The sequence below is a fragment of the Coptis chinensis genome, chromosome 9, assembly GCF_015680905.1.
Source record: "Coptis chinensis isolate HL-2020 chromosome 9, ASM1568090v1, whole genome shotgun sequence".
NCBI lineage: Eukaryota > Viridiplantae > Streptophyta > Magnoliopsida > Ranunculales > Ranunculaceae > Coptis > Coptis chinensis.
The window spans coordinates 6,631,939-6,659,003 of NC_141464.1; the positions used below are offsets into that span (position 1 = coordinate 6,631,939).

At 36.7% G+C, this 27,065-nt stretch overlaps 2 protein-coding genes and 1 non-coding gene across 3 annotated transcripts; 1 reads left to right on the top strand and 2 right to left on the bottom strand.

Annotated features, from left to right (window-relative positions):
• The first annotated feature begins 7,469 nt into the window (after positions 1-7,469).
• Positions 7,470-8,288, top strand: LOC147474584 (F-box protein KIB4-like). The gene has a single exon (XM_086585124.1). It carries the CDS (start codon positions 7,470-7,472, stop codon positions 8,286-8,288), a length of 819 nt encoding a protein of 272 aa, XP_086441250.1.
• A 2,173-nt stretch (positions 8,289-10,461) lies between these two features.
• Positions 10,462-20,238, bottom strand: LOC147474585 (uncharacterized; the record flags this gene model as incomplete). Its single annotated transcript, XM_086585125.1, is given in 9 exon segments — positions 10,462-13,643; positions 13,779-13,907; positions 14,022-14,251; positions 17,293-17,404; positions 19,267-19,380; positions 19,473-19,568; positions 20,016-20,094; positions 20,096-20,136; positions 20,215-20,238. Coding segments are annotated over 6 exon segments (402 nt in total), but the record flags the coding sequence as incomplete, so codon positions are not given.
• LOC147474586 (U4 spliceosomal RNA) lies at positions 18,556-18,707 on the bottom strand. The gene has a single exon (XR_015209925.1). It is a non-coding gene; the product is annotated as a U4 spliceosomal RNA (small nuclear RNA).
• Positions 20,239-27,065: the final 6,827 nt, after the last annotated feature.

Here is a 27,065-nt window from a genome sequence, read left to right on the forward strand (position 1 = left end):
ATTTAGGCCCTCTTTGGATCGATATAGCCAGAAATTCACACCTATATGAAATTTATTTTCCGCTAGTCGCCCCACTGAGCCTTTCATTAGCCTTTTCACAAACCACAAATCCTTTACCCAATAAAACAAAATAAAAAATAAAATCAGCCTACCTATCTGGATAAGTATGAAAAATAGGATGAGTGAAGAAAAGAGAAGAGAAAAAACTGTGTAAACAAAAATTAATTAGTTTCTTCAGAAAAGAAAAAGAAAAGAAGTTTCTATCCAAAGAAAATAAAATAAAATAAAAATAAAATAAAATAAAAACTCCAAAATAGAATAAAAGGAGTCAAAAAGCCAAAAAGCCAAAATAAAAAGGCTTAAGGATGGAAACAAAAAGTGTAGAAGCAAAAGAACAAGGTTTTCTCTAGTTACATAATATGAAGACCCTATTTTCTCAAACTTGTCTTTTTGAATATCCATTTCCTTCCTTCTTTAACCAATACCTACGCCCCGTATCACCTAATAAAGACCTCTAGCTCAATTAGAAATATGTTTGTGTGACAATAAGTGGTAGATGTGTTTGATCGACCTCAACTTTCTTAGATTGTCATTAAGATTGTGAGGAAACGTATGCCCACTGCACACTGGAGTTAGCAAAATTGAGTGGAAAAATCAGAGTGTTATGTATTTTGACACATTCTTTATGAAAACCTACTTAGGCACGCTACCAAAAAGTTTTAGAAACAGACCTGCCATTGTATTTCATATCATAGTTCATTATATAGTTGTTTATCTTAAGATGATTTGATTATTATGCATGTATTAGTTTAAGTTTTAGAATGATCATCCTTGTTTAAATACTAGTGAGATGTATAGATTCCGAGATAAAATTAGGGAACAATTACTGTTATTTCTTAGTCGTTGTATTCTAAATGAAGTTTGTGAGTACCTTCTCCAGAAAACTCTCACGAGGCTATAACTCGTCCACTAGGAAATTTTTATTGGTTTAAGGCCTTACTGCATATGGTCAATGCAGTCGCACTCAGCGAAACAAGACTAGTTAAAAATACATTTTTGGCCACTTATTTTAATTTCACATATTTTCTTGAGGACAAGCAAAATGTTGTTTGGGGGTGGTTTGATAAGAGCCCAAAATTGTAGTTTAAACCCTTTAATAGTATTTCTATTTAGCCAATTATGTTATTAATAATATATGTTTATCATTAATTACGTGTTTTTGAGTATTTCAGGCTTCGGAGTTGAATAAATGTTAATTCGTTACGAATTAGGCGCTAAAAGGAGCTAAAGTGATTGCTAGAGAAGTTCCATGAAGAAAGCCCAAGTTTAATGGAGAAAAAGCCCTTAAAAAGCCCAAGTCAACACTGTTAAGTGAAAGTCAAACCAGATTAGAGAGTTGACGAAAAGTCAACAGAACTTCAAAAGGCCATATCTTTGGACTCAGGCCTCGGAATTAGGCCCATTTTATATCAAAATGACCGGCTCAGAAAGCTCTTTCCAATTGTCGGGCCTTGACTCGATAAAAGTAGTAGAAGTTGGTAAAAACTCGTGCTACAGTAACATAACCAGAATTGGAAGTCTTAGATTTAACCAATTGGGTTATGGACTTGATTTATGGGTCCACCTAGCCTAAAAGCCCATGCACGAAATTGTAATCTAACCCTCTCATATATAAAGAGGGTTAAGGCTAAAACAAAGTTGGCTACTACCCCATTAGTTTAATTAGTGTAATTAGGGTTTTCTCTCTCTCTCTCTCCTTTTGTAGTTTAGTTTAGGTTAGAATAATTTAGTTTGTAGCCACCATTAAATCCTTCAATAAAAACCCTTAGTTTAATATTCAATTCTTGTCTCTTTAATTTAATGTCTTCATCTTATTGTTGTGATATTGTTCATCCAATGAAGCAAGACTAAAACCTCCATTAGAGGAGGTTAAAAGTCATGTGAGGATGATTGCTTGTTAGAATAGTTGTTATTTAGAATAGAATTTCAAGTTCATTATTATGAGTGTTTAGAGATAAACCTCATAATGATAAACTAGAGTTTAGAGTCACCATCAAAGAGATTTATGGTGGAGTTAAACTCTCATGCTAGTGGAACCTTAATTCGAGAGGACTTGTTATTTACTAGGGATCAATATTCGATTCGATGACTAACTATTAGCCAATCAAATTGCATGGTGGAATTTCCCTTCTCTAATTATTCTTCTCATCATTATAAACATTGTTTTAGCTTCTTAAAATTACTATTTTCATATTATTATAATTACTCTCATCATTGTTCCTTTTGTTTGATTAGTTGAATTCTATTTATGTCTTGATAGTTTATGAGTGGAACGAATCCGTACCCTTTATATATTGCATAATGAATTGAGAGTAGGAATATTGATGTAAGAACTAGTTTAGTTGATTGATTATTTGTGTCTACGCATAAATAGTTAGTTTACATAAATTTTGTAATTATCAGTTTCTGAACCAAACAATCACTGTTAGAATCAAACAAGGGTGGGTGGGTTTAATGGGACTTTGGGAAGACTAACAATACGAACGAAAACAAATCTAAATAGAACTAAGATGGCAGTGGCGCCATTTGATAAAAGGTAAAACGCTACAATTAAGCGATTACACTCAAGCGTAAGTAAAACTAGAACTATTTTCTTGTTTATATATCAAAGTTCTACACTCTCGATGCTATTGCAATAAGTGGAGTAGAGAATTCGTTCCACTCCTAGTTCTTTAGAATTAACGTTAACGACGATTATCAAATCTATCAAAGTCAATGAGAGTACGGATTAATGTAATTATGCTAACAACGAGAGAAATAACGTAATTGAAATGTTCTAAATAATAAGATGACAATTAAAATACTAAGGTTCGAATCTAGATAAAAAATTAGGGGTATTTGATTCCACCTTAATTCGACTTAATAAACTAGCAAGAATTGTCGTAATCCGAATTGCAATGCTTTCGCATAACAATTGGGTCTTTCTAATCCCTAATTGTTCATGGTAATCTCTATCAACTAACAACTAGCATGTGAAGCAATCAAACACATACTCATGGTGAACTAACTACTTTCTAGAATGGAATAGATCATTACCAACAATTCTATGCTAATAACAATCAAGTTTCATCAAAGCTTCCTCAAACCCCTCTAGTGGAGGTTTTAGCCTTGAATCATTATACTATCATTTCTAACACAAGAACAAATAGAACAACTCATTATTGAATAAATGATTAAACTTTATAAATCTAATTTAACAATAGTCTAAGAATTTAACTGAAATTAAAACTGAATTTAGGAAATGAAAGTAAGACAAACTAATTATGAATTTAGGACAAACTAAAGCTAAACAAGAATTGAATCATAAAACTAAATTGAAATGAAAAACTAATTCTTTATTATAAAACTAAATCTGATTCTAAAATAAAACTCATTCCTTGTTCTAAAACTAATTAACTGAATGTAAAAAAAAACTAGATCTAAAACTATGTTATTGGATAATTGCAAAGTAAAAACTCTATATGCTTAAGAGCTAACTCTTTGTCTCTCATATGGAGGAAACCAGATCCACAATTTCGTGCATGGGCTGAGGAGCCATGTTTTGGGCAGAAAATCGAGCCCAAAACCTCATTACTTCAGTCCACAGAGGGGTTTTCAGCTGAAAATGACTTCAACAGCCTTTTCGTACACTTCTGCTCATCTGATTGGGTCAAGGCTTAGACCATTAGAAAGCTCATTCCGAGTCGGTCATTTTGACATAAGGTAGGACCAATTCCAAGATCTGAGTCCAAAGATACGGCCTTCGGAAGTTATGCTGACTTTTGTGCGCTATTGCTGCCCGCATTGACTTTGACTTTTCAGCTTTGATCGGGCTTTAAAAAGTATTTTTATCCTTGAATCTTGGCTTTTACTCATAGAACTTCTTAGCAACTAACCTTTGCTCCTTTATCTCGCAAAAGGGAAGTATTTCTGTACATATTCGACTCCAATGCCTGAAATACATAATAACATGATAACAGTACTAACTCTTACTTATTAATCATATAATTGGTCTAAAAGTAATATTATTAAGGGGTTAAAACTACAGTTTTGGGCTCTTATCAACCCACAATCTTTTCCTCGGATAAATGTTCTTGATACCCACGCAAAGATTCAATACATACACTTGTAAAACATCCATCGATCAAAAACTGTCGTGAAAATATGAACCCTGACACGATTAAAAATAAACAAACAAGAAAAATATTTACTCTAACAGAAAACCCTATAGATCCTAAAATAATTACATTGTATCTGATGCTGGTTATATGTTGTTTAGTTTCTTATCTATCCTACATATTACTATTTCTGGGGCAAAAGATAACACTGAAGGTGGTGTTTTGAATTTATTCCCCATTGACAGAATTGGTTTATGCAACGTATCAGCCAATTTCAAGGCAATTTATTGTAGAACGTGAAAAAAAACCTTCCTCAATATAGGAATCAAATTACATCTGAATGGTCTATTATAACTCTCATGTAAATAATAGTCTTACTGTAAGTTAGATATTAGAGTTTAATCGTAATTGTAAGCACGTGTGACACACACTCAAGGGCATTCTGGCCATTTCAAAAGAGCAAACAACATGACCATAGTCAACTAAGTTGACTGACAGTCAATTAACAGAAGTAGGACCAAAACTTAATATTTCAGCATTTCTGGACCAAAGTTTAATTCCATAGTAATAATAGGACCAATGTCTAAAAAACCCTAATAAATAGTCTAAGTGGTAATGAAATCAATAATATCAACTATTCATCAAACTCAACACTCATTGATGTAGAATATATATCCCAAACTTATCATTAAAATTCATCTTTCTCATGCTAATAATATAGAGAGAAAAAAAAGCTTTTTTTTCTTTTTTTTGAAAATTCATTTTCGAAATTCATTTGTCAAGTACACCCTCCCCCTACTTATGCATGCATTGACCTCAATGTATAAAGAGATAAATGAAATGGATGGGAAAAAGGTAGGATATTACCATTGATGCCGAATATCAGTATTTTGATCTTTCTTTGTCATATGAAGGTTACACTGATTTACAACATATAATCTTAGGGAGCAGATTGTGTGGCATGTATATATTATGAATACATACTATGTCAATTGATATTTGTTTATTTCGATGTTAGTCAAATTCACACATAGTCAAGTACCTTGCTCACGGAATTATTTGATGTTGTTTAGCTTGAGCAAGGATTCGTCCCATGCCTAAAGACTAAAACCTGTTTAAACAATGGTGCTAAAATTTATCTTAGGAATTCTTTTGGTGAGAAGGATTTTTTCAAGAAGTTTTTCTCTACACTACACTAGACTTCACTTAATTCAATTACAATTTACAAACAACAATTTAATTCTAAATTACGAGAGAAGATATAAGGGAGAAATATGTGGAGGATTAAATCTACTCGTGCAATAATCAAATACAATTTCTAGGGATTTCACCACTACATCTCTAATCCTTCTTGGGTTCATAGATAAACCTAAAGTCGGATTCGAGTCTCGATCCCTAACACGATGAACTCATTTTCTGAGAACACCTTGTTAGCATGAGGAATTGAAATGATATTTCATCTCTAAAATATGCATTCAATCCCTAGTCTTACTCTACACCAGGTGTCCAAAATTTGGGACTGATTCTATGAGGAAGTAGTGCACGCGACTAGTTCCAATGTCACCTGGGTCGCGCGCGCTACTCTATCTTGAGTTCCAGACTCCAAACATGGTCGTACTCTTTCATTTTGTGACAGGATGTAAAATAAAACTTGTTCTTTCTAATTGAATGTCTCACGCCACTAGAAATCGAACTTGTTCTTCACATGAGCATCATTAACCCTCCACAAGGGAGGGTTTTAGCTCATGATCCTAGGATATATTAACTAAATAAGAAAAACAAGTAGAAAGAAAATAGGTTGAGAGAGACGTTGATAAAAATGTTTATTTTCTTATGGAGAAGACTCCATTAACAAGTTACAAGAAAATCTAAAACTAAAGAAAAACTAAAAACTCCTTACTTCCCAATTCTCATCTAACCCCATGGAATGGAATGAGTACATGCAAAAACTTAAGTGCTCTTTTCATTCCCTTTACAATGATGGATTAGTGCTCCACTTCTTCATTTAATGCTCCTTTAGTGCACCACTTTGTTAGTGCTTATTTAGTGGGGAAACCACTAAGTGATGGACCTACGTGCTTTGACCAATGGTGGGCCCATGTGGGCTTTAGTGATTTTTACAACTTCATGTTTTTACGTAGAGCTCGCCTCACTGATCGTTTTGATAGTTTCCATGCCGAATTAATTCAGAGTCTAGAATCAGAAGATATGATCGTCAGAAGTTCCATGACTTTTCTGCATCGTTAAGTTATCTTGATTTGAACTGAAAATGATTAGTGTTGAGTCAACGGGCTTTAGTCTGGCCTTTTTGAGCTTCAAATGGGAAAAAAGAGAAGACTTCTGTTCAAACACTATTCCGTACAATTTTTTCATGCTAAAACGCAGGTTTTGCTACAAATTTGTCGTTAATTGCTAAAACCTATAAAAGCACGAAAATACAATTAATTTACATTTATTAAATACATAATGGACCAATATGTAGTGTCTCTACGGGGTTTATAATACAATTTTAAGTGTTTATCACTACTTATTGAAGGGATTGTAGTATTTAAGTCGAGAGTCTGCAGCGAGTCCATAGACCAACCATTTAGAATGAAAGTGAAAAACAATTGTCGCTCATCCAGACAGACTAGGAAAGAAAACACATGCGTTGTCTCTAAACATATCATGTTTTAAAAAGGTCGACGGTAGTATTGGTGGAACAGGAGAAAATGATGGTAGTAAATTAGTACGTGTATTTCAAATTTAGGTTATCTTATAAAAAGTTCAACAAAGCCAAATAGAACGAGGCATTGGTCAATAGTCAAGACAGGGTCAAGACAGGGTCGCATGGCAAGACCTTAGCCCCTACCAAATAGAATGAGGCATTGACCACGACTGCTACCTTTAACGGCTTTAAGTTTGAAATTTGAACAGAGAGAGTGGTTATTTGTTTCCTCTTCCGCGGTAACTTACTCAATGGTTTCTATTTTGGTTTTCGACGCGGTTTGTACTTGGATGAAATCTCAAAATGTAATAAGTTTCTAATTCTGTTTTAGTAACGCAACCATGTAAATTATATTCCGTGTATTATTTATTCATCATAAGTTAGAGATGGTGCCTGAACAGCCGTTGGAGAGAGAGAGAGATCTACCGTGGTGCTCAAGTACCGACGGTTGTTTTTTTTTTGAAATTGGAGGCGGTTTCTATTTCGATGAACCGCCTGATTCTGTTTCACAAACGAACGCACGCCTATTTATACCCAACGAGGCTTGGGTGGTTCATCATCATCATCATTGTGTATTGTAGAGCAAAAAAAAAAAAAAAAACGAGATGGAAGAAGAGAATTGGTCTCAATTGCCCGAACATCTGTTGTTTGAGTTGATCTCGAAGCGGTTGAGTTTCCCTGATTTAATCCGCTTCGGATGCGTCTGCAAACCATGGAAGGCCGTTTGTGGCCCTCTTCAGTTTCCAAATCATCTTCCATGGCTCATTGTTCCCCTCAACAACAACAAATCCACCTCATTGGCTTTCAACAATGAAGCTGGTCTTGGTTTCTTCAGTCTGCGTGATGGAAACACTTACAAGGCTGAGTTACCCGAAATATCCGACCGAAGAATTTGTGGGTCGTTTCCTGGTGGCTGGTTGATGACTGTTCATCACAATTCCGAGATTCAGTTATTTAACCCGCTTTCCAGATCACTACTCAATCTCCCACCTCTTACAACATTCCCCAGTATGCTCCACACTTTTGAACAAAAAGAGGAAGGTACTAATAATGTTTCTTTGTATTACGTTGGAAAGCGATTTGGTAGTACTAATAATTTCACTTTTCAGTCCAACATTAATCGTGATATGTATGTTAGTAGAGTGGCATTGTCATCGCCTTCGGCTAGTGGTGGTACTGTGGTCATGACTATTCAAGGATTGAATAGTAAACTGGCGTACTATAAAATTGGTGGTGAACAAGAAACATGGACTCTGGCTACTCCAGAAACTCCAGATCAGAAAAGAATGTGTTTCTTTCGGGATGTTACGTGTTACAAGGGTGTTTTTTACGCTGTACATAATAATGGGTATGTTGTTGTTATTAAAGATTTGGAGGCAGGAGAAGGATGCCGAAGAAGTAATTGGCCTGCATCCTTCCCTTAAAGAGTTTAGAGCATCTCTAGGTAGACGCATTCGTGGTCGCATTCTTCAAATTTGAAGAAATGCGTCGGAATTTTCTGGAATTCCAACTATAGGTGGACGCATTCGTGGTCGCATCACCTGTTTGTTCGCATTCTTGTTTGCAAATTTGACAATTTGGATGCGGATGCAGCGCGACATTGGTAATGTCGCGCGCCATTGCAAATGTCGCCCCACAACTTTTTTGACTACACGCGTCAGTTGCACTGTCACGCGCCACTCATAATGTCGCGTAGGGGTTTTTTTTCACTTGCGCGCCACTCCTAATGTCGCATGGGTTGTTTTCAAATTATACATAGGCGACATTACAACTGTCGCGCGACAGTGCTAATGTCGCGTGGATTGTTTTTTAGTAATCGAATTTGCGACCATCTAAAGTTGGTCGAAATTTGCGACTAACTTCTTCATTCGCATTTTCAAATATGAAGAGTATGCTACCACCACCTAGGGATGCTCTTAGTTCTTATTCGTATATACTTGAGACATCTGGGGACTTGCTTGTGGTTCTTAGAAAAATAGTCCTTGAAGAAGATCAGACCACTAGTCTTAAAGAGGGTTGGCCTTATAAAACAGTTGGATTCAAGGTTCTCAAGTTAGATTTTGGGGCGCCTAACCTTGGGAATCGCTCTCTGTTTGTGGGATATAACAGTTCCTTGTTTGTGGGATATAACAGTTCCTTATCTATATCTTCGAGTGATTTCTCAGGGTGCAAGCCCAATTGTATCTACTTCACTGACCATTTCTGGAGTTATTTTAAGGAACAAGGGTTTGGAGGTCATGATTACGGCATATTTAATCTTGAAGATACCAGTATAGAGAAGCTCCTCTATCCCAGTGACACTCTCATGATTATGCCACCAGCAATCTGGTTCACACCGAACCCCATGATAAGCTAGATACCAAAGGCATAGAAGCTCTTGTCCTGATTGTGTTAAAGCTAAACACATGTGTAGTATGGGCATGCGGCTTTATCTGTGTTATTGCAAAATTTTCTGATTGTGATCTGTTTTATGTAAATGTATGTACGTATTATCTGGCTTGTGCCTTTTGTAAGTTAATGAAATTTCTTCTCATATCTCTTCGCTCCTTTCGTGATTATTGTATGATGCCCTTATTTGTTGAGACATTAGGAAACGCCATTAGGAAACGGATTGTCCTTGTATTCTTTTGAAAACATGCTTGAGTAATATTTTTGTTCTTCTTACCCCACTCTGTTCAAATTGGTAAGATCAGTCAATTCATGAAAAAAAAAATGTATATTCAGCTCTACACTCCTTTTTATCCCTACTGGCTACTTCCTACCGATCAAAGGTAACTATTTACAAAAACCAAAAGATATTCTTGACCAGTGACCCTGGTGAATCCTTGAAAAACTCATAGATGATTTGAGATATTTGATGTATGAAAAACTGACGCAAGCCCCAAGTTTTTTTTACTATCGAAAGATATGTAATTTGGTCAAGCGCTCTACTAGTTTCAAACTACTTCGCAAATTTTAAGTTAACCTAAATGAAAATATGGCAGCTAAAAAAAACAAACAAAAGTCCCAAAGAAGAATTCGTACAAGAAAAAAGAAAACCCCTATTATGGAATGTGGATAAACCTTACTGAGCAGAAGATGCATCTGAGGAACCAGATACATAAGATCTTGTCAGCAAAGGGAGATGATCGGAACAAGTAACATTTTATTAAGATATGCGCCAACCAGTAACAGATGAGTGAGATCACAAGCAACAGATGCAGGTACAGAGACACCTCGGACCACCAGGGGTCTTTTTCTCTCCCAATAGCCCCCTATGAGAACAGGGGAACGGTGAACATACATTACCAGAATGAAACAGTGTAAACCGTAAAAGCATAGATTCTGAGCTGGGAAGCCCAACTCAGCCTTTTAAAGTTCTAGACCAATACTTTTTCTTGGCATATTTTACCTGTTCAACAAAGTTATTCATTGGCACCACCTGAAAGCATAAATTCTTTCTTTCACCAAAAGATTGATTTGAAGGCACAATCAGCTATTCTTTGTTTTTAATTTCAGTTACTATTCCCTAGAGGGGCTTAAGTTGCAACATTTCAAACACAATCCCCAGCACTAGTATCACCATGGTTGCCATACAAATGGACCTTACAAAGGAGATAATCTAATGGAAGCAGTTTACACACAAATTTATGTATTTAGCTGGTTGGTACAATCATGTATAACAGTAACTGCTACCCAAAAATTTATATTTTTTATGACATTCATGATTCATTATTATATATATACAGTTCAGAATTTTTACAATGTTACACGAAGGTCTCCTTCACAAGGAACAGTGGTACAGCCAACTTCGGCCAGACTTGGAAGTATTCTACACAGGTGATGACTGATGACCATGATCGATCAAACTGAAAATGGAAGTATGGAATGAAGTTCATGTGTCACCTATTTGCTACAATGCATTGACTGTCGAGGCAACTTGGTGGTTATGATGCACACAGCTGCCTCATTGGCATAAGTTACCTTGCGAGCGGAAAAACACCAGTAGATCTGGAGGTTGAAGAGGGACAGGGGGTTTTTCAGGAACAAGATAGAGCTACAGAGAATAGTCAGGCTATAGTGGTATGGAATAACAATGCTGTAAGGGAGAATCTTGAAGGTACTGTAAGTACAGACACTGCAAGCCTGGTGAATGCAGTGAATACGGGTACTGAATGGACAGTAGTAAATAGCTCAGTCAAAGGTACAAAGAAGGTAAGGGAAGCAGAAAAAGGGAATAGGATTACTTCTCTTCCCCAACTACCCAATAGCCGAGAAAGAAAGATGTACGAAGGGTTAGTTGCTGAAAATAAGGAGGTAGATGATATGGATGACCTATCAGATTATGAGAAAGAAATGTTTAATGACCACTTGCCTAAAAACAGGTCGAGGCATGAAACGTCTTCAGAGGATTGGTCAACTGTAAAGCCAAAAAGAGGCAAAAGAATCCAAGAACGTTCTTCGGGAGAAATTGAGCCTACTCTCGCAATGATGAAGAAGGTAAAGTCACTAACCAAAAACAAAAAGAGGTATCTTGAAGATTATACAAAAGAGTTTTGGGACGGCACTATGGGACTCACATGTGTGTTGTGCTTGTGGGTGTTTTTTCTGTGACTAGAAAACGCAACTTCATCTTAGGAAAGATCATCCTAAGATAGTAAAGCAATTGAAGGCTAAAAAGTAGGAGATCAAATGATATGATTCCTATGAATACTTGCTTGTGGTATGTGTAATGTCATTTGTGTGAGGGCTTCATGCCTGTTGTAGTCTTTGTATGCTCCTTTTGTCTTTGATTGGGGCTTGTGGATTGAAGGCAGATGGTCCCTCAGGCTATGGTTGATGGGGTTGCTGATTGTGGTTTTATGCCAGTGTAGGGAGAAATCCCAAGTGTTTTAGGTTTGATGCCTTAGGTTATGTGTACCTCCTTCTAATGACCATACTCTTAGGGAGGGTATGTAATGCTTCTCTATGTGCAATAAATAGGTGGGGGTCTGCCTTAACCCCAGCAAACTCTTCAAAAAAAAAAGTACCCTTCTCAGTGTACTCCTGGAAACAACAAAATTAATCAGAAAGGTTACTTATAAGCAATATCATCAAGCGACATAATAACAAGTAATTAGACAATAAAAACTGTCAAGACTTAATAGAGTTAAGCTGAACATGGTAACAAGTAACAGATTGTAGACCAATTTATACTAGTAAGTTAAGATTTAGACTATTAAAAGAAGGACCGGGTATCACCGTATCATACTAGGGTCATTTCCAGGTATAATCTCACTCTGAAATCCTGGCATAGATGGGCAAATTTGATCCTATGTTCTGCAGTTTGGTGCCGGAAGCAAAGTTTTGAATAGTTGAATGCCCACCCCACCCCCCACCACACACAACCCAAACCCAACAAAAGTATAATAAAAACCTAGGTTACATTGACACGCCATATCGGACACGGATACGAATTGTCGGACACGGCAAAATATCAAAATTCGAGGTAAATTACATGAAATATCCGACACGGATTTTTTTCAAAATATGGCATGTCCATGTATGTAACCTAGATAAAAACAAAACCATGCACTGAGCTAACAATAGCTTGAACGGCAAGTACAATCAATCTCTGTACCAACCCAATACAATGTTTTCAAACACCAAATAACAGGATCACCCACGCACAACCCCGCCTTCAATCAGGGATACTTTTCTCAGGAGAGCTCTGCTTTTCATAAATTTCCCAGTCTTTGATATAGCCTGAAGAATGATGGACGAAGTGTTCTAGAGATTAGGGGTTCAAGATTTTCAGATTTTCGTTTTCTGAGGGTTTTGGTTTTTTTAGCCCTTTTTGGGTTTTCTTTCTGACCCCCCAGCCCGCCAAGTCGGTCAACCAGATGTCCTACATAAGCGGCCTAAGCGAGGCACTCCCATGCAGCCACCTAGACTTTTTTGTAGAGCACTGGTCTTCCTGGCCCATTTCTCTGCCAAGAGTAATTGTCATCACCGATTTGCAATATAGCAAGCCTTCAATGTTAAGAACCTCAATACTTCACCAAAAAGAGAAATTGTTGTTTACATCAAGATACGATCTTTATACCAAACACAGCCTAACATGACCCTTTTTATTTTCCTTTTCGGCTAAGGTCAACGAAAATTATCCATGGAACTACTCAATATTTTCACAGACTACCAGATCTCAGCATCTTGTTCTTCTTCCCATGATTTCCAAGGACAGACCACCATCTTCTTTATATGGGACTTTTCTTCTCATTGTTCTCTTTAATCAGCTTTGGAATAGACCTAGAAGTCTGACGGTTGTAGATATTGGGAACACTGAATCACTATGAAGATTAATATTGGAAATGGGGAGGACAGCCCTTGATTCCCTACTGAGGAAATTCTTAAAATAAATGACTCTTCACCACCTTCTGTTTCATAGGTTTCTTTTAAAATTCAGTAATTTCTTGACTTCCATAATTATTTGCAGTTACATTACTAAGAATTTTCAAAAAAAGATACTTAGGAGTACATGCCCACTAATTTTCTCATGATCTCCAGTCATTGGTAGGGAAAATATGATAAGAGATAATAACCAGCAATGTGCATAGGTCTGTATCATATCATAATGCCTTCAAGAATGAAAAAAATCACAATTAAACTATTGTGATCCATAGTAGATGATAAGTTTCAGGATCCTGGAATGATAATACTCACAGTTCCCTACACCAGTCCAACTTGATGTATAGTATTCAGGAGCTCCCCTTTGTAAAATGGGACAAGGGCTTCAAGCCTTCAACCCATACCATAGAATCCTGTCATACACAAATGTGTTAAACTTCCAGATAGGCCATTTTTTATAGTACAAACCAACAAACATTTCTTTTGTTGGAAAAAATAAAAAGAATATAATCTTCTAAGAAGAAAAGTCATAATTTGTTATTTTGTACCTTCAGCCTCACTTGAACTTAATCACAAAAGTCCTGTAGCCCATCACCAGTCAGAGCAGACACACATATGACATCTTCTCTTTCGTTTGCTTTGACCTTTAGCTTATCAGGGTCACTAGCTTTATCAACCTGTGATAAGCAGTTAGTCCCAACTTAGTTAACCCTTCCTGTTACCAGAGATCGATTTGCCATATTCACTTGGAATTTTGGAAACTAAGTATAAACTGGAGAGAGCAGGCTTACCAGCTTTAGAGGCATGCACTGATTATGCACGAAAGACAAGAAGGAAGATTTTGATCTTATATCTAAAATCATGTCTGCTTTACTGATAAGCCATTTTAATTTTCTAGTTGCACTCCCCACAACTCATGGCTGCAACGAATGTCAACCATCAAAATCCACAGGCTAAAACCCCAGTGTTCATGATTGTAATCATTGGACCCACATATATAATTTCATTGATCATCAATAATCTAGCAGGAAAAGAAAAGTTTTGCTTAAAAGTGGACATCGTAAAATATAAACTTCACAGTACTAATTTTATAGCTGAGAATGTTGGTCCAACATATGGTGAGCCGCACTTGGAATGAATCCAAGTGTACCACAGAGTATATTGCAGAGAGATTTTAGCCAGAAGAATGACAAAGTAAGTCATGTACTAATTGTTAAAAGTACAGTATCCAATGCCTTAATTGTAACTGTGATTTGAAACGATAGAACTGTATGAATTGTTTTTCCCCGTAAAGACATATGTATTGGATATAATTAGTGGTCCAATAACATCAAGTCAAATCATGCAAATGGCTAACAACTCTAGCCCTCAAACCAATAACACAAACAAAGAAACTAAATACACAAGTTTAGCCCCTAAGCTGACAAGGAAGAAATGACCAGCTTTAGAGGCATGCCAACAAAACACAAGAAGATTTTATCTTACATATCTGTCATCACATTGATGTTCGTAATCATTGCTTTAATAATCTAGCACTAACACAGACACATGGACGCAACGAATGTCAATAATCTAAACCACAGGCTAAGCCCCAGTATTTTGATCTTAATTGTTTTTTCTGTTTTTTTAATTATCCAGGTCACATTAACACACGGATACGTGTGTCGGTGGCCGACACACATACAAAGTGTCTGACTCGGCGACCTATATGAGTAGGACACGGGGACACAACTAAAAATTTAAAAAGAAAACTATAACTATTCTTTAGTCCCTAAAATCAGAATGAGGAAGAAAAAGATATCGTTATGTAAGTCCATTATTCCTTGCATCAGAGGTGTTGCTGCGTCTTGAGATCCTAATTGCCATGGTTCCGCAGCATCACAAGGAGCGATTGTGAGGAATAGCCATTCTACACCACTAATTCTTGGGATGAAGACCTTACAAAGTGCCTCCTTACAAATAATTATCTATGAAAGGGGCATATCATGGAATTGTAACTATATTAATTGATTATTTTCTTAGTCTTTTAGGATATAGAAGAAACACTAGTTTAAAATCCTATGCAGAACGTGTCCGTGTCGTAGTGTGTGTATATGTGACCGTCACAGATTTTTTTTACAAATATGAAGTGTCAATGTTACTTCGTTAATAATTGGTCCCACACATACAATTCCAATGATCATCTATGGTCTAACAAGAACAGAAACGTTTTTCTTATTAGTGGACTGTGGGCGTATGCGAACGTTCTTGAGTTGGCTTTTTTTCAGAGGCATAAAATGACTCTTGGCTGTTGTCTGTCTGTGCCCCTCCCCCCCGCTTCTCAAAAACACTTTCTCACACAAATTCTCTCCTTCTCTCCTCACCCATGCCCAGCTCCCACTTCATCAAGCTTCTCCTCTTCTACCTTTCTCACACCTAACTTTTCACAAAACTTTACCACTAACGGAGAAGATAAAATCGATCGACGGATAGAGATTGAGGGTTTTCAGTCAGGTATGTTAACAACTTCTTGAAAACAAATTTCTTTCTTGCACTCCATTAAAGAAAACTTAAATCATGAGAGGAGTTTTGAATCGGTTCCTGATGACTGAAACCACCATCGCAATTAAGCTCGCTGCATAACCTACTTTCAATACCATTCTACTTGCGGTCCATGCCTTTTTTCGTCTTGATACATATTTGTTTGAGAAATTGCCTCGAAGAAAATTACCAAAAACTTTATATGTTCAATTTCGATCATCTTGTAAAGGTCTAAATATTCCAGTAGTGTATGGCTCTTACTACATCCCTTTCACTACTGCACCTGAAAACCTCAATCCCATTCCAATCCCATTCTAATCCACTGAGCTACACAAGCAAGCTTGGATTTTTTGAAATGTTACTCTTGTTACTTCATACATCTATTTGAAGATAATGAATGTTGGGTTTCTTTCTTTTTACTTTTGTAGGTTTGTCTTATATTAGCCTCTGGTAGTGATACAAGCTAGATCAAATACTCAAAAAGAAAGCGCGAAAGTTAGAAACCGAAGACTCCATAAGAAGGTACATACTCTTTTTTGTTGCATGCACACTCATATAATTGCTTAGCTGTGTTGCATGGGTACGGGACGGAGTGTCTGGTTTGGACACGGGTACGACGATTTGGACACGGCGAGATCTGAGAATTAGGGTCTGTTTTGCTTGTGTCCGGGTGTCGTGCCCAGGTGTCCATGAGGACAGACTGCACGCGATCTGACTGAGGAAATTAGGGCGTACCCATGCAACAGAGTTGCTTAGTAAGATTAAGAGACGTTATATTTATATAGAACATATTGGTTAAACAAGTATTGATCAAGAATGTTTTTCTGTTGTGTGTCGATTTTTGCTTGAAGTATTGTTGGACAAGTAGACCCCCATGTTGAAGCCTGGCCTAATACTGTACTAGGATATAGTATTGAGGTCTGCGATGTTTTTAGTGTGAACCTACTTATGTTAATGTCTGCGATATGAACTTGTTAATGAGCAACTCAAATCTGCTCAATAGAATATAGGATTGAGCTAGTGAGGTGATTTACTTGCTTATTTATCTATGTTTTTGTAGCATCCTCGTCTTTCTGTTGCTAGGGGCCGAGAAAATGTATCTGATCTTAAATTCTTAATGTTAGGTCTTATTTGAACTTGTCTTGGTTCAGTCTTCAGTCATTTGAATGGCAATCAACAATCCTTTCAAGCAAATAAATAATAGACTATGCTCACGCCCCCACTGCAATGCAGTATACTAGTAAATTATAAAGTTCTCCATACTATTTTGAGAACAGAGAATTGTCCTTGGTTGGTCCAACAAATGATGAGCCGCACTTTTACGCAATCTAAGCGTCCCACTGAGCATATGGCAAACAACTTTTATGGCCACACGAACAGCAACATAAACCATTTTTCATATCCACTAGTATAGAACTGTATGACTTATAAGAAGGCTATTATTGAACTAATGGTGTATTGTTGTATCATGAAAGAAAGGAAATATACACACATACCAAAGAAGACAAGAACTTTATAACCAATAAAAGCATCTAGCCCTACCTTGTTCTAGACGATTAACTGTGGAATAGCTGCCACATCTAGTTCGGACAAAACTTTGTCAACATCATCTATCTGTTGCTGGGACAATATATGGCTGAAATGAACGAAAAACCTATACAATAAGAGGATGATGATATTGATTAACAAAAAGGTTCCCAATAAAAATATTAAATAAAATGACCTAATATCCACCACAGAAAGTAGAAACCAAAAGTGATGACTCAGAAATTTCCTCCAAAATGGGTGAAATTTGTCTAATTTTTGAAATAGAATATGGGCTGAAAGCTGCAACCTATGGCAAAAGCACAATTTAAGATGGAAGAAGATTCCAACAGGTCCAGGACACCCAAAAGGAGTTGATTATACTCATAACTAGAATCTCTTTCTCTAAGTATATTTATTCCCGAAACAAGATTAGCAAATTTTGGAAATAATTAAAATAAGATAATCTTTGAACATCGGAGCTGTTAAAAGACTTTACCAAATGTAATGGGTAGCTTTTGGATGAAACCAACAGTGTCAGTTAGAAGAAATTCCTCTGCGCAGAAAGCCAATGAAATAAAGAATCTATTGTTACTGGTTCCAAAAGAAGGGAAAGTACGTTTAGGATATCGATTGTTATTCTTGATTGAATCATGTGTGGGACAAGAAAAGTACATACGTAGGTTGACCAAACAAGAGAAGGCCACGAATCCACGTTTTTGTCCACATGTTAGGCTAAAGTAATGTGACACGTGGGGGGGCACGTTGAGATGTTTTGTCCCACATGAGATATGTTAAGCCACCCATAAAAATATATAAGTCTTGAGGCCTCTCCACCTATCACCAATTGGTTTTAAATTGGAACCCCATCTTTAATAATTAGATTAGTTCCTTTTGGAGGGAATAGATCTCAGTACCCTAGGGACGAACCCCTCAAGGCTCCAGCAATGAGCCACTGCAAAACTTGAAATAGCACTTTACTTAATAAACCACCTTGCATCAATGCACTAATCATATTTTTTTTGGTGTCTGAGGTGGTGGTTGGCGGGGGTGGGGAGGCAGGGTTAACAATTAATCAGACACCAAACGTTTTCAACTCCCAACATACAACTAATAATTTATCAAGTAAGAGTGCCTAGAGTTCAGCTAACCGATTTAGAACCCCAAGAAAACCAATCAAACCACAAAACCAGGATCACAATAAAAGAAAAGAAAAAAGGATCTTTCAGTGGATCCCTTTTCTAGTCTTTCTATTTTCTATTTTCTTTGCTTTTAGGGCTTTACCCTTGTTTAGAGGGAGGCACATCCAGAAATTATCGACGACCGTGGCGTCCAGCAAGGCCTAGGAAGGGGTTTGGAAATAATTTTCAACCAGCAATTGACGCGCCTAGGTTAGACGTCACTAGCTGCGCCATTGTCCCAAGCGCAAAGATGCAATCTCTTTTCTAGTCTAGTTAACTCCTGATAAAGCTTTGTGTCATAAGTCTCTTTGGGTCCGCTTGTTTAGCCGGAAAACATGAGAAAACTTTGTTTTAGAAAGTTTTCCACATGTTTCCAAAATTCCTAATGCTTGGTTGAGTTGTGATTGGGTGGGGCCCTATGGAAATATTTCTAAAACTATGAAAATGTGAAGATATTTTTGCAACTTGAAACTGGCGACAAAACTTTCCAAAACCCTTGCCGCTTTTTTTCTCTGTCTTTTTCCTCTCACTTGATTTCAATATCGAGCTTCCTCCCCCACTCTTCTCTAGTTTTCACTGTTAGGGTTCTAAATTCAAATTTATGAAGAACCCTAAAACCTCCAAAAAAATTCAACCAAGCATGCAGAAAACTGAAAAAAAAAATCTCTTGTACAAGTTTCCAAAACAAACTTTCTAAAACAATAATTTCCAGATTTGCCAACTTTTACATCCAACCAAGCGGACCCTTTGAACAGTGATTTTTTTACCAGAAAGAGATCGCACACACAGAGATGAGTTTAGGGTTGTTTACCTGCACCCTTATAGTAGTTGGATCAAGTGTTGCAAACAGTCGATCGTCAGCAAGAACGTTAGCTCCAGTCAAGCGATATAGGAGTGTACTCTTTCCAGCAATTGTGTACCCAACCTGCAACAGTTTGTAATGCATTGGCTGTTTAATAACCTTAGCCCTCCAAAAAATCATGCTTTTCAAATACTCAATTACGTGTTTAAACTTACCAAAGACACCACAGGTATTGGAACAAAAACTCGACAGTTGCAATACTGCCTTCGATGTTTTCGAACAGATTCCAACTCCTTTTTCAGAACGCCGATCTGTCAGGACAAAAAGTTTCAAATCTCAATGGACGAGTGGTGCACGGTTTACAAATAATAATAATAATAATAATAATAAATGACAATTGTAACAACAAAGAAAAAAAGGTTCACCAAAAGAAAGGTTCACGAGTATATCTACAGACTACAGTTAACCACAGAGTAAAAGTCATGATTGCAAAAAATTTACAATAAATAGCATTTAAGATATAAATTTCTCAAACCAGTAAGATGACCTTTTCGCTTGGTGGGAATTAAAAATAATACATTTCTCTTCAAAAGGCCATCAAAGATGTAGCACGATAATCAGCAATTTGAAAAGTAAGAAATAATATAGTAATATGCTATCACTATTTTTAACCACCAATGGTAACTCTGAATCATACAAACCTTATATTGAGAGCATCTTTTAACTATCTTTTAGATCATAATTAAAGAACCACTTACTTGAGTTCTCAAAATACGCTTGCCCACCTCAATCTGTTTCTCACCCATACCCTTCACTTGTTCTCCAGCTTGACGCTCTTGTGAGACGTGGGAGCTGGTACTCTATTTGTGCCAATGCTACCTAAATGGCTATCATCCCTTGTTATTAGAGAATTGCGGACTAGCTCTGTCTACCTATTTAAGAGTTGGTATGAATTACCTGCAAAGCTGCTTCATGTGATGTAGAACATTAGTGTGGTGCTGATGGTGAGGGCGTGCGCCCTTAGTCGAGTCCAAGCCCGGTCGTGTAGGAGTCCATTAGTTTTTTTGTTTTCTATTGGCTTATTGGTTTCTAGGTTTGGTATAAATAAAAGAGCATGTCTTCAGTGCGCGTGATGTATGGCTACGCACAATTTCTGACCACATATTTTCCAACCCGTAACCGGTAGCCAAAGTGCCCACTTAAGGGTAGCGTTGGCATTTCACATATTTTCATTCATCCCCAATTTATCGTATTTTCTATTCTTCTCAATTAGATTGTGCGCCCAAATATTCTCACCCCTTTCACCTCTTCTTAAATTCATGGTCAATCATTTATTTCTTTCACTCTCTAAAGTTTACAAAGAAGTAGAGCAAAAAAGTGGCAAAGACCCAACAACACTACACGGCTTGAATACGTTCGAACATTGAGGTTAGTTTATCATCCAATCTTTGAAGTCGATTTAATCTTTCCTCTTCTCTTTAAGGTACATTAGAATTTTTCATATTTTAGGTCGTTTGTACTAAAAAAAAAGTTTTATTTATTTTTAGTAGGCCCTCTAATTTAATCAAATAAGGCTCGATGATGACGAAGAGTTTCTTAGAAGTCTATGTTTGAAAGTTTTAGGTATGATGAAAGTGATTCTCGGATGTGGAATCAACTGTTTCCCGATGGAGAATGAAAATATTAAAAGATAGTGATAGCGATCTTTGAAGAGTCCGATACATATAGGGCTTATATAGAAGACAAAGCAACATTTTTATCTATGCGGTTCAAGACCTCGGGACGAGGCCTATACTATTTATAATGAGTATGCCAAATCGGTTGGCTTCGGTGTTCGTAAGGATGTTTATAGAATTCATCCAAATGGAGTTGTTATTAAGCGGAGATTTGTGTGTTCATCCCAAGGTCAACGACATGCGGATAAACTCAATCGATGACACCCAAAAGAACACCCGACGGGCTACTAGGTTCAATTGTAAAGCCCTGCATTGTTGTTGTTTTTATTCCGAAGCAAAGTTTTGACCGTGAAAGAGTTTATGGGGAACACACACATCCACTTGTGCGGTATCCGAAGTTCAATGTTTCTTCGGTCACATAGAAATGTGAGTCGAGAAGCGTTGGAATTTGCTACGATGCCTAAATGATGTCGGTGTTAAGTAAATGCCAAGTGATGGGTCACTATGCACATATATTTGGAGGTTTCCTTAATGTTGGTTTTGAAAAAAGACTTGTATAACAAAATGGGAAAAGAGAGGAGAAGTTCGTTGTATTGATGGCGACGCCAACACACCGCTTGCCAACTTAGAGGACAAGGTGAAGTTAGATCATTTATTTCATTACAACTATGAGTTAAATGCGAGTGGGTTGGTGGGCTATTTTGGGCGGATTCCACCTCCCACTTTGGATTATCGTGTAGCTTTGGTGATGTGTTGTTGTTTGATTCAACGTATGCGAGGGAGCAATCGATTACCGGATGCCGATCGTTGTGTTTCTTTGGAATCAACAACCACCTACGCACTATAGTTTTGGTTTTGCTCTCGATCATAAGTGAGTGCGGCGACACTTATAAGTGGGTATTGAAATCATTTATTGACGAATGTGGTGAACACCCTAAATCGATCATTACCGATGGTGACGCAGCCGATTAAGTAAAGCTTTGAAATCTATTCTTCCAGATTCGAACACCGGGCGCGTCTTGGCACGTATTGAAAAATTGCATCACCAATGTCAAAATCCCCGGATTTGCAAATGAGTTGACTATATTATGTTTATGAAATGTTCTCGGGGAGAGTTCGGAGAAAGGTGGAGACAGCTAGTGGAAAAATACGAAGTTAGTCATAACACATGGGCGATGAAGGTACAGAAGAAATAGGCGAAATGGGCGCGAATCGTATCTTCATGGATGAGTTCTTTGGCGGTTGCAGAAGCAACCAACGCCATGAAGTCTATTAACTATGTTATAAGACATCATGTTAAGCCGGGATGCGGTTGTTTGAGCTATTTGGGAAAATGGAATTGGCAGTTGCAAATATCCGTCACCGAGCAGCACGAAGAAGAGGTAAAGGGGCAACGCAACGAAGCCTTTCATTGGTAGCCACTTGATTGAAAATATGCAAGGCGCGTAATCCATCTATACTCGAGCTGCTTTTCTTGCTTTTATGAAGCAATTCTGGGAGGAATTGAGGTACAATTTGTAGAAGATAAGCGTGATGTGGGTGACAATATTCGTATATACACCATCGGTAGATCATCCGAACAGCAAAAAGACGAGTGTGGAATACAACCTTTTAGAGCAGGATGCTAGATGTTCATGTGGGCTATTTTAGTCGTTTGGATTTCCATGTAGACATATCATTTCAGTTTACAAACACGAGGACCTTCGTGGAAATACCCCGTGAGCTGTTTTTAAAGAGATGGACATGAGTTGCGAAATATGTCGTTCCAAATAACGATCCAAGTTTTTCTTCGCAGGTTGCTTCCATTATTCGTCACAGTAAGCTTATAGAGAAATGCAAGAAGATATGTTTGTGGGCCTCTCAAAACGACCAAAAAGCGATGAAGTTTTTAAATCCATGTTATCATCTTTTTCTAGAGCTTCTGAAGGCAGTCCACAAGTTCCCTTTGAAATGCCTTATATTCCACCAGAAAGTGGTACAATGGATGGCATTCCGTCTTCTAAAGGCACCGCCGAGGTAGAGATGCCTTTCACCCCACCTAAAACCGCCCATCGTCCATTTGTTAATGATCCACCACACGTAAAATCGAAGGGTAGGCCGCATAAACGTAGTAGATTGAAAGGTTAGAATGAGACAAGAAAAAAGAAGTGTGGCCACTGTGGTATCTTCGGGCACACAAGGCCCACATGTCCACTTTTGCATCCAAACGATGGGGGTAAGTTTCTTATACCGTTGCCATATTTCACTTGTCTGTTAACATTAAATAGTTACAAAAGTTTGTTGATTTTGATTTGTATTAAATCAATATCTTTCTTGTGGTGCACTATTTTACGGTCCAGTGCTAAAAGCTTTAACTATGTCGGCGTCTTTCGCAGGAGTTGCCGATGTGAGTGAGGATGATGACGGGTAAAATAGAGATACTGGATGTAAGTGATAATTTTGCGCGTTATCTTCTTTTTATAAACGCAAGAAAATGTTTCTTGTTTGTTATTTTCATGGGGTTCAAAGTAATGTTGCTTGTTTGGTGGGCGTAGTGGAAGTTGGTAATGAATCAGGAGGATCTCGAAAGACTAAGCAATGTAGCAAGTGTCGATCTACAGAGCACACAAAGTGTAGGTGTCCTGATTTGGAAGGTATGACATAATTTTTACCGACGTAATTTTTCTAGTAGGGAGTAAACTAAACTTAGATTGTACCATTAGAGTGACTATTTTTCTCCTGTTGAACTTATAGCGTTTCCCGTGGATGAGGTTGGGAGGAAGGTTTCGGAGAAATTCAATGTTGGAAAGTTTTATAGTGACGACGGGAGAGTCTTTTTCCGTATTACGGATGGTTGACGTTAGGAAAGAGGAGTACAATGCTACTAAGCTTTAGAGCAGTTGTTGCTAATCTTCTAACAAGATTTTTGTAATATCGCACAATGGTGAAGATTTCAAGATTGGCTTCTAAATTATTTTGTAGCGGTATCTATGGTGTTATTTTCTTATTTTCTTTGGTTTAATCAATAAAATAGAGCAATATTCTATACGCTATATTGACAAGCATTGTTTGTATATTATGTTGTTTCTCCTTGGGATGTTGGGGTTGTCCCTCACCATGAGACAAGACCATCAGCAGACATATGTCAGTTCATAAATGGATCTGTTCGTTCTTACAGCGCCGAACAAAGGAATATGCCATAAACAGTAACATAACATTATGGTATGACAAATATAGTGTCATATCTATCTGTGATTGTAGTATACTACCAAACGTATATATATTATAAAAAGTGACATAACATTCGAGTATGACATATATAGTGTCATATCTATCAGTGAGTATCTAAAATTATATGACATAACTCCTAGGAGGTCGGAAGATCTAAAATTATTGTGAATATACCTGCTGGTCCCTCCTCGTATGATGAGGACTTGCCTGATTAGTACTAATTACAGTAATGAGATTAAGAAACCAATTCTTGATTGTAATGTGTGGGGAGAAAGGGACTATGAACATCTCATTATTCATAGCTACCGAACTATGAACAATTCTACTTTCCGGTATGTTTCTGTATACTGTACGTACTACGAACAATCAATGTTCATAGTCATGAGTTATGAATATTCTTTGTTCATACCACAATTCGACTATGAACAATGATTGTTCATAGTTCGGTAGCTATGAACAGTGATTGTTATGAACACTCAATGCTATGAACAATGAGTGTTCATACCACAATTGACTATGAACAATGATTGTTCATAGTCATGAGCTATGAACATTCTTTGTTCATACCACAATTGGACTATGAACATAACAGAAGGTTGGAGGGCTTGCAGAGGAATATGTCATATGTTAACATAACATTCTAGTATGACAAATATAGTGTTATATCTATCTGTGATTCTTATGATATACTACCAAACGAATATATTATAAAAACTGACATAACATTCTAGTATGACATATATAGTGTCATATCTATCAGCGATTCACATAACATTTAAGTATGACATATAGTATCATATATATCAATGATTGTAGAACTTATGACATACTATCAACTGTATAAAACTCATACTTGAGATAACATTCGAGTAAGACATATATAGTGTCATATCTATCTGTGATTGTTGGTACCGAACGTATAAAACTCTAATTGACATATATTATAAAAAGTGACATAACATTCGAGTATGACATATATAGTCTCATATCTATCAGTGAGTATCTAAAATTATATGACATAACTCCTAGGAGGTCGGAAGATCTAAAATTATTGTGAATATACTTCTTTGGTTCCTCCTCATTATGATGAGGACTTGCCCGATTAGTACTAATTACAGTAATGAGATTAAGAAACCAATTCTTGATTGTAATGCATGGGGAGAAAGGGACTATGAAATCTATCTCATTATTCATAGCTACCGAACTATGAACAATTCTACTTTCGGTATGTTTCTCAGATAATGCGACGCTTACTTAACAATCAATGTTCATAGTCATGAGCTATGAATATTCTTTGTTCATACCACAATTCGACTATGAACAATGATTGTTCATAGTTCGGTAGCTATGAACACTCAATGCTATGAACAATGAGTGTGTTGAGCTATGAACAATGAGTGTTCATACCACAATTGACTATGAACAATGATTGTTCATAGTCATGACCTATGAACATTATTTGTTCATACCACAATTGGACTATGAACATAATGAAGGTCGAGAGGCTTTGCAGAGGAATATGTCATATGTTAACGTAACATTCTAGTATGACAAATATAGTGTTATATCTATCTGTGATTCTTATGATATACTACCAAACGAATATATTATAAAAACTGACATAACATTCGAGTATGACATATATAGTGTCATATCTATCAGCGATTCACATAACATTTGAGTATGACATATAGTATCATATATATCAGTGATTGTAGAACTTATGACATACTACCAACTGTATAAAACTCATACTAGCATATATTATAAAAAGTAACATAATAATCGAGTATGACATATATCTAATTGTGATTGCTATGCTTATGAGACCCAACGTATAAAACTCTTATTGACCTAGCTTATAAAAAGTGAATAACATTTGAGTATGACATATAGTCATATATATCAGTGATTGTAGCGCTTATGACATACTACTACCAAACGTATAAAACTCTTATTGACATACTATCATCTTAAACAATTGTTTTATTGTACCATCCATAAAGTATGATATACTTTCTGTTTATAGAACATGAGTACGATATACCATAAAGTATGATATACTACATCCTATATGACATTTTTTATAACATATATCCATGCTTTTTACAATGCAATACCGGGTAGTAGGTCACGTACTCTGTACTCTATGAAATATTAACTTATGAGTAATACTCGTCACACCTCGATTGTCTCTACACACCCACAAATTTATTCAAAAAAACGGTGTTGCTCTCTCCACACCCCATTTTTTGTTAATATGACCATTATAACCTTAAATAACTCTCAACTCTCTCCACACCCCATTTTTTTTGTTAATATGATCATTATAACCTTAAATAACTCTCTCCACACCCCATTGTAATTCAAACGAGCTCTTCACCGTGCTTTTACTCTCCACGAACACTCCTACCACTCATGCTCTCTGAAATTTCTCCCCCTCCCTCTGTTGTTCTCTTAGGTTAGTCTTGAGTCACCCACAAAATTGTTGTTATTCCCACCAAATTTTCATTTTAAGAATGGACTCATGTCTTTGGAAGCAACGTTCAAGATAAATTCTCCGCCAAAATCAAAATGATAACTTTGATTAGTGTTAAAAGTGACATGGAGTCAGCTTTAACACTACCTGCAATCAAATTATTATTCGATGATGAACTTTACAACAATGTTGAAATTAGCTATCCCGATATGACCGAATCATTTACAACAATTGAGGTAATAATGTAATTTGAAAGCTTGTATTTTTATTTATTTTATCAATAACTTAGCAAAACAATTTTTGTCAATATTATCTAAGATCAAAGGGTTTACTTAGGTTCAAGATCGCCACTCGTTGATCCGATGGTGTTCGGACAGTTGGTATGATTTGTTGAGTTGTGGTTGTGATATCAAGGTCCGATAATTCGGGACTTGGGTGAAGAC

What these genes read in the sequence shown, in the direction of transcription:
- LOC147474584 (XM_086585124.1), top strand. Translation starts at nt 7,470, where the DNA reads ATGGAAGAAGAGAATTGGTCTCAATTGCCCGAACATCTGTTGTTTGAG.